This window comes from Pavona decussata, unplaced genomic scaffold, assembly GCF_977016875.1.
Source record: "Pavona decussata unplaced genomic scaffold, jaPavDecu1.1 SCAFFOLD_3273, whole genome shotgun sequence".
In the NCBI taxonomy this organism is placed as follows: domain Eukaryota; kingdom Metazoa; phylum Cnidaria; class Anthozoa; order Scleractinia; family Agariciidae; genus Pavona; species Pavona decussata.
This window is the reverse complement of record NW_028146360.1, coordinates 2,036-10,811: the sequence shown is the minus strand read 5'-3', so window position 1 is coordinate 10,811 and position 8,776 is coordinate 2,036. Positions and strand designations below refer to the sequence as shown.

General features: G+C 45.8%; 2 protein-coding genes and 1 pseudogene across 2 annotated transcripts; all 3 read right to left on the bottom strand.

The window, feature by feature from the left end:
• Positions 1–690: 690 nt before the first annotated feature.
• On the bottom strand, positions 691–2,997 carry LOC146446718 (uncharacterized). The gene is made up of 2 exons (XM_085102865.1): positions 2,472–2,997; positions 691–2,336 (listed from the first exon to the last, which is right to left on the bottom strand). The coding sequence occupies exons 1-2, from the start codon at positions 2,995–2,997 to the stop codon at positions 691–693; spliced, it is 2,172 nt and encodes a 723-aa protein (XP_084958991.1).
• A 1,512-nt stretch (positions 2,998–4,509) lies between these two features.
• Positions 4,510–5,663, bottom strand: LOC146446717 (uncharacterized). The gene is made up of 2 exons (XM_085102864.1): positions 5,143–5,663; positions 4,510–5,005 (listed from the first exon to the last, which is right to left on the bottom strand). Exons 1-2 carry the CDS (start codon positions 5,661–5,663, stop codon positions 4,510–4,512), a joined length of 1,017 nt encoding a protein of 338 aa, XP_084958990.1.
• A 2,089-nt stretch (positions 5,664–7,752) lies between these two features.
• Positions 7,753–8,435, bottom strand: LOC146446716 (uncharacterized; annotated as a pseudogene).
• Between the last annotated feature and the right edge of the window lie 341 nt (positions 8,436–8,776).

Genomic DNA, 8,776 nt, shown 5'->3' with positions numbered 1-8,776 from the left:
GTAGGTCTACACGTCTATGGAGCTCATCAACTTCATTCGTAGACGCATCGAGCCAAGCCTTGACTTCAAACTTTCAAACGAACTCTGCTCCATTTCATTATACGGGATCCGCTGTACTTGTGGACTACGCCTATATCAAACTACATTAGCTGTACAATTCTGTACAGGGTTAGTATTCCTCCTAGCATTACCCTGGGTGTGTTTTGACTTTTTCATATAGATCTACGTATACAGCTCTTGTTTAATATTGGTGATCGTGGTCGAGTTTTATCATGTATCTCCATAATTTTGTCGATTTTTTTTCGTACTCAGTGGCTAATTATTGTTGACGCAATGCATTCTACTGCACACTTGTGTATACGCCTTGTTCTAGAATCTAGCTGTAGACTCTACTTATGCATGGCTAATTCAGCGCTGTTAGTAGGCGATCGTATAATGCACTATCTTAGTTCTGACTACTCTCTATCGTCTGATTATTCCACTCTAGTGACTCACGAAAACTTCTCATTCAATCATTCTGAACGCATGGCACAACTGAAAACATGCATGCGCACACAACTTAAAATAACGACCATAACCAGATGACAAGATAAGTATCTCTAACACACTCCCCCGGGTTGACCAGCAATGGTCAACGGGAGCTCACAAAACCAAATGTTTAATTAGGATGACAGCATAAGAACAGTAACACTACAGTTCAACATACATGAGTCCAAGTTCTTTAGTCCTGATCCTATCCCCTTCAAGGATCGCGACAGCTCTTGCATAGTCTCGGGCCTTCTTTGCTGCAGACCTCTTGGGTCGACCGGCTTGCTCAACAGCTTCGACTTCTACTGCACCATCAGCACTTTGAGTTTCTGGTTCAGGCTCGTTAACCGATTCTTCAATTCTCTTGTCGGATGAGGTGCTATGATCCGGCAATTCCAGTGGGTACAAACGCTGAAGTGGGCACTTCAGAGTGTGAGTCTTCTTGTCTGGGGAAGCCACTCTCAGTACAGCACCACGTACACGTCCATCAGTTACTGATATGAGTTTGGAGATTCGGGCTAGTTTCCAGAAACCTCTCAGGGCAGTATCGTGCACCAGCACAATATCTCCAGGATGTACAGAATTGCTGTCCGACGTTTTACCCCCATATCTGTGACTATCTCGAAGTTCCAGGAGGTATTCCGATTGCCACCTATTCCAGAAGTCACTCAGAAGTTTGTTGAGGTGCACTAGTCTTCTTGTTACGTGTTCCCGGCTAACACCATACTCCTCCTCCTCGTCAGTATAACAAATCGAATCAGGAAGACTGAGAAGTCTCCTGCCACACAGTAAGTGAGCAGGTGTCAGTGGTTCCTCAGTATCATCAGAAGACACGTACGAGATTGGTCTAGAATTGATCACTCTTTCTATTTCTGTAATCAGGGTGGTGAGCTCGTCCAGAGAGAGTCTAGCTCTCCCTACAATCTTCTTCAGGTAACGTTTCGTCATCCTTATCATGCACTCAAACACACCACCCCACCATGGAGCCTTTGCCAGATTAAAGGTCCACTGTACACCCACCTCAGAAAGGTGCTGTTGTACCTGCTCGTGTCGCATCATTGCTGCAGTCGTCTTCGAAGCAGCCTTGACAGTTTTGCCATTATCAGACACAAATCGTCTAGGTAGACCCCTCCGAGCTGTGAATCTCTTCAAACATCGTAGAAATGCTGCAGTTGTTAAATCGGGCACTATCTCGAGATGCATGGCTCTGGTCACACAACATGTGTATAGACATACCCATACCTTACTCTCTGAGGCTGTGCTTCCAAACTTGATATAGAGGGGTCCTGCAAAATCCACTCCCGTGAAAGTAAAGGGAGGTTCTTGCGACACTCTGAATTCAGGCAGAGGAGGAGGGGTGGGTCCTACAAGAGGTCTCCCTTCGAACTGTTTGCAAGTAACACAGTGGTGAAGGCACTTCTTCACGAATGCTCGTCCCTTGACGATCCAGAACTTAGATCTAACTTCAATGAGTGTTTCTTTAACTCCGTTGTGAAGAACTCTCGAGTGTGCACGTCTTACGATCAATGTGGTAAGGTGGTGTTGCCGTGGCAACAGGATCGGGTGTTTCACCCCATAGGGTAGCTCCGCCATAGACAGACATCCACCACATCTCCAGATACCATTCTCGTCCAGGAAGAGACGAAACTGTCCCATCAAATTCTCAAAGTGAGGATCTTCCAAAAGCTTCGCTTGAGCAGCCTGAATCCAAAGTAGTTCAGCTCTCTGAGTGTAGTTTGCTTCTTCAGATGCTTCCACAGCACTCCTGGACTTCGATTTGAGTTTGTGGACAAACTCCAACACTCGAGCTGTGACCCTCAAAAGTCTTGGTAGTGAGCTATATCGTTGGCACTCAATCAGTCATTCGATATTCAGCTCATTGGTCGCAGTCACTCTCAGCACGACTGGACGATCCCTTGCTCGCAGTTCAATCGAGCGCTCACTTGGCATCTCAAATTGGGGTTCTTCATCAGGTGCATCTCCTACCCACTGAGGGCCCATTATCCACAACTCGTTCTTGGCTAGATCAACTGGTTTGGCACCTCTGGACGGTAAGTCAGCAGGGTTATCAACACCCGGGCAATGACGCCAGCTAACGCTTGGGAGGAGATTTCTGATTTCGAGCACTTGGTGTTGTACGAACTGTTTCCAAACACGGTCAACCCCACGAATCCAATACAATGCCACTTCAGGGTCAGTATAGCTGGTAGGTTTCTGTAACTGCAACTCTGATCCCATGCTTGTGGCTACACTCTTCATAAGTCTGGCTAGCAACAGCGCAGACAGTAACTCAAGCCTGGGTATTGTCTGAGGCTTTAGCGGGGCTACTCTGGTTTTTGATACAATGAATCTCACAATCTGCTCTGTAGGGCTCTTAATTACCAGATAAACAACTGCTGCATAAGCATGCTTTGAAGCATCACAAAATCCATGCAAGGAGTAACTAACACCTTCAGTGGGGGGATCCATTCAAGACACACCTGGGTAGAGACATCACTGGGCAGCGCTCCAGCTCCTCTATCAGCTCTTTCCACTTGGCCAGTAGTTTTGGTGTGAGTAGTTGGTCCCAGTCCTTCCCTTCTCACACAGTTCTTGAAACAGAATCTTAAAGCTGATGACGATAGGAGCCAGAAATCACAATGGATCGTAGAAGCGCCCCACTATGCTCACCACGTTTCTTTTAGTCGGTTCCACTTGTCTGGCTTGGTGAGCTATATCCGCAAATCCAAAATGTAGCTGGTCGTCGTCCACATTCCAGCAGACACCAAGAATCTTCTGTTCACCTGAGTGTAGAGGTTGCGCTGTGACCAATGTCGCCTTAGCATAGGTTTCATCTGAAGGACCAACCAATGACTGATCATCAATGGAGAAGTGGACAGAACCTACTTTCTCCGCAATCTTCTGCTGCAAGGTATCGACATTGGTTACGAATTTGCGGAGGTTAAATCCACCTTCTTTAAAGATACTCTTTGACTCAAGATAGAGCTGGTATGCTTCTTCCTCATCATTAGCTCCAGTGATTACATCATCCACATAGAAGGATGCAGTCAGCTTGTGCACTGTTTTAGGGTGTGAAGCGATGTACTTGTCAAGATGGTGCCGCAGCGTAGCATTCAGTAAGAAAGGGCTGCATGAGACGCCAAACACCACTTGGGTACACCGGAGACAAATCATCTTGCGATTCTCACTGTGAACATCGAACCACAGGAACCTCAGCACATCTCGATCAGATTCTTGTACTGATACCATCAGAAACGCTTTCTCAATGTCTGCTGTTAACGCAATCTTGTAGGTGCGAAATCTGATCAAGATATCCAAAATCTTTTGGTCAAACTTGGGGGGGGGGCCCTTGTGTAAGCATTCATTCAGTGAACACCCTGTCGAGCAGGCAGAAGCGTCATACACAACACGCACTTTGGTAGTGGATTTATCTCTTCTCACTCACAACAGCGTGGTGAGGTAAGTAGTGTTTCTGACCACTGGCTGGCTCTTCTTGCAGATTAATCTCTTCTACGATGCCATGGTTCCGTTGGCTGTTAATAATCGAGTCGTACTCCCTCAACACTTCTGGATCAAGTCTGAGATGCTTGACGAGACCCTCTAGTCGTCGTTTACTCAACTGGTAGTTGTCCGGCAGAGTTGGGTGCAGGTTCTTCCATGGAAGGGATACCTCATATCGACCATTCTTGAATTGCACTGTCTGAGTAAACTCTTCCAGGACGGAGTCGATCTTTGAGTCAATACCCAGGGATTCCAACTTCCAAAAGGAGTGCAAGATTTCATCTAGAGGATCTTGGGTGGATGGGGTAGCGTCAACTCTAAGCACATGTGTGGTGAGAAAGTTGTGGGATGTCGGGCACTCTCCCTCGATCGACAACATTCCGAATAATACCCAACCAAGCTTGGTGTGTACAGCTACGGGACCATCCTCACCTCTCCTGGTCTCACCAGTGACAAACAACCAGTAACAGTCAGAACCGATCAGAAGATCCACTCCATCAGATCGTCTTTTCCTTGACCAGCATCTGCGAGCTCCAGGCCAGCCAAATGTCGATATCTCTCCATGCACAGATCAATGGGCTGCGCTGTCAATGGTTGACAAATCAATGAAGTACACACAAACTCCATCTCTTGCTGCTGGCCATCCCTTGTCGTAACTCCTTCCCTGATGACGTCATAGATTTGTGTCTTCTTGTTGCTCTCTCCAAACGTCACAACAGACATTGTTCGCTTTTCATGACAATTGAGCAACAGAGCATCCTTTACCTTCTCAGTTGTGTAGGATTGTTGACTGCCAGTGTCTAGGATAGCTCTCACTTCGATCGACCTCCTAGGGTTGCTGGGATTGAACAGTCTTACTCTCGTAGTTTGAAGCAGCACTGGCCCCCTTGCATTGCCAAGAAGTGTGGACGTGGTCGTAGGGGGTTGAAAAGTGGGTGCTGCTGGGTTGAGTGCAGTCGTGGGTGGCTCCCTTTCTCTATGAGGGGTCACAGCACATATCGAAGAATGATGCCTCCCTCCACATGTAGCACAACGTAGCTTGGAACGACACTGGCGGCTAAGGTGCCCCCTTCGCAAACATACAAACACCTGCCATGTTTCATTAGAGCTAACTTGCGCTCTTGGGGGTTGTTGACTTGGTCACATCTCTCAGGCACGTGGCTATGATTGCAATAACAACATTGTGGTTTTTCTCCGAGGAGCAGGGTAGCAGCTGTTGGTGGCGTCTTTCCTCCACCTCTCTTTAGGTTGCTCTGAACAGAAGTGGGCTGTGGGCGTGCTCGTTCACGGGCCTCAATCTCTTGCAGCAGTTCGGTCATGATGGTGTCCAGTTGCCAATCTGCCTCTCCGATCTTACGGCTAGTGATCAGGCGCAAGTCGTTTGGTAGTTTATTCATCAGGACAGTAGCTAGTAAACTTCCATAGGTTTCTGCTGCAACACCTAGTGCTTTCAGACTTCGTACATTCAACTCAACAACATCATGAAAGTGACGTAAGGCCGGCACATTGTGGGGGGATGTCACAGCATCAGCATTCATGAGAACATCCATACGCTTTGTTATTATGTGCTGCTTGTTCCCAAAGCGGCGTTTGAGGACAGAAATTGCTTCCGCATAGTTGGCCTCAGTCAGCATCAACCCCGAAATAGCATCTCGAGCAGATCCCCTCAGCAATGATCGAAGGTAGTTAAACTTGTCTACTTTCATTCAAACCTGGGTTTTGATGAATCGCCGAGCCAAATGAGTCCCAGAACGATGTCCACAGGGTCATGTTACCATCAAAAGGCTGGATCGTGAGCTTGGGTAGTCGCACTCCAACAACGGCTGGTGTGGGGATGGGAGTCATCACTGCTGTGGTCGGCGTAACTGTGGAGGTCTCCGCAGCTCGGGTCGTGACTGTATCTCTCGAAACTGTTTGAGTGGTGACTTCTGGTTCGGTAGTAACTGGTGCGCCGGTAGCAGGTGCTGTTGTAATCACAACTGGTGCATCAACTGGACGTGTCACAGGCAGAGTAACAACTGATGTGGTGACTGGAGGGGTGACAGGTCTAGTGATGTGCGATTTCCAAGTCTAACAATCACCCCATATACACGCTCCTTAAATTCATCAGCTTCCTGTATCTCTACCTCCACGTTATCATCTTCAGTGATGTCTAGTATCTCAGAGTCCAATCTTGTCAGAGTGTTGATCTTTTCTTCAAGAATCAACTTGAGTTGTGCCAAGCGGATTTCGTCTGGTTCTTCTTTGGCCACCAGAGCGTCAATAGCGTTCATCGTTTTTGTTGCGGAGCCTCTGTGACCGCCTCTAATCTTTCGTTTCCTGATCAGAGCTGCGCCTATCTCTGCTTCGCTTCCCATTGTTTAAATGTACTTCTGAAGTACGATATTCTGATGAGTAGCTGCTTCCGATTTCGTCTTATTAGAGAGCTTTGTTGACCGTCTATCGAGTGCCGTTCTTCGCCTATCTCGTATCCTCATCAAATTTCGAAGGATCCGGTTCGAAGGACCATGTTAGTAGGCGATCGTATAGTACACTATCTTAGTTCTGACTATTCTCTATCGTCTGATTATTCCACTTTAGTGACTCGCAAAAACTTCTCATTCAATCATTCTGAACGCATGGCGCAACTGAAAACACGCATGCGCACACAACTTATTGTAAGTGAAGCTCACTATGCCATGATTTCCTTTTTTTGTGTCAGACTGGACTATTACCGGCCACTACTAATCAACAACTAAGTAGTGATGCAAATCCAAGGCAGGCTCATTATTCGTACAGAGTCAAGATAATAAATCCAATTTGTAAGAAGGACATTATTGTCAGAGAATTAAAGTGCTTTCATGGTCGATTTAATTCAATTACTGAACTAATAGTGAGGTTAATGGAGGAGCTAGAAGAAAGTGTACCACAGACGACCAAATTTGCGGTTGGCTACTTTCTCCAAGCAGCCAAACATTGGATATGTAATGAAGAAGATCTCAATGAACGTACTCTACGCTGTGTGTGACAAGCAAATAATGTTATGGTGTGATGGCCGTGAAGATGAGTGTCATATTGAAAGCACTCCCTCTCGAAGTTCAAAGAGGAGAAAGAAGGGTGAGGAGCATGTGACAAAACGCGAGGAGAAAAAGCAGCGTGTGGAAGACCTTGCTAAAGAGCTACAGGAGCTGAATAAAGACGAGTTGGAACTGAATGACACCCAATACCGTCTGTGGGCTCGAATGATAGTGACGGGTATCCATGCAAGTTTAAGACACACCTCAAGTTCCCCTGATTACAGGAGTTACTCCTAAGTGAAAACAAACGGATGCATTCAAAGATACTATCATGCATACAGCGACTGCTATTATGAAAGCAGCTACGAGTAATTACACAAGTCATACCGTTGTTCAAACATCACATATTCAACAAACAATAACTCAGAGTCGAGAGGCAGTTGGTGTATCACCTGGAAAGGCTGCTGAAATCTGTGGCAAATCATTGGATCAATTGGGGACGCTCAAGCAACTGTTTGAAAGAACACAGAAGGAATTTGAAGAAAAAGAACACAGATGGAATTTGAAGAACAAAAAGATATTATCATCTTAGTGGTTTGAAGAAACTGTAGTGTAACAGTATGATGCAATATAAATAATGTTCACAAACGTGTACATACATGTATATATGCACACACAGTCATAGTTACCTATACACACTAGAGTCTAAACAAATTTGTAAATCATTCTAGTAAATGCCAATACTACTGATCCATGCACAGCAGTCAGCTGCAGTTATTTGGGAGAATGCAGCAAAGAGTATTGTGTCAATGTCTTGTAGTGCCTGCATATCTGCTTCCATTGCTTTCAGCAAGTACTTCACTTTCGAAAATGCCAGATCTATCGGATTATAGTCAGGCGAATAGGGAGGTAAGTAGTGTGTCAAGACTTGAGCATTTCTATACACTTGTTGAACTTGTGGTACGTGATGAATTGAGCAATTGTCTAGGAGGAGCACACTGTTACGATTGCTGCCATTGAAGGGCATAAGCTTTGGCAAAAGTTCAGTGTACACGAAGTCATAGAACATGTCAACATCAACACCCCCTCGTACTATTTTTAATGCCATCAATCCTCTGGTTGATATGGCAGCTATTGCTGATACATGCTCTATACGAACAATTTCTGTGCTCTTACAGGCTTTCCTCCAAGACTGTAACCAAATTTTCTAACAGTGTCTGTACGACTGGTTCCAGTCTCATCTATAAAGACAAGCATATCCTGTGTATACAAGGATACATCAGCAACATACTGATGACGAAGGTCCTCATCTCGTTGTAGAGCATAGGTAGCCAATCGTTGACGTGTAAACCCAATCTTACTTAGAAATTTGCACACAGCACTTCAGTGAGATCTAGTCCCAGAGTACATTTGATATCAGCAGTAATTTCATGCAGATAAATACCAGGCTTTTCAAGCAAAAGGTGGAGAATGGAAAGCTGCACTGGCTCACTGATTTTTCTGTAGGCTTTCTCTGTAGGGTATGTCTTCTTAGACACTGTGCCTGTAACAGAAAATATGTCGAGGATTCGTCGCACGGTGGAAACGTCAACGTTCACAGTAGCTATTGATTGATGGGTACAGCCAAGAGCATGTCTCTGCCACACGATACTCCAGCGAATATCGTCACTTGATCTTTGTGATTCACAGGATGTCATGGTCGCAGAGACTCAACAGCTGTTTCGCGCCGCTAGCCCCAGTAACAATTTGAT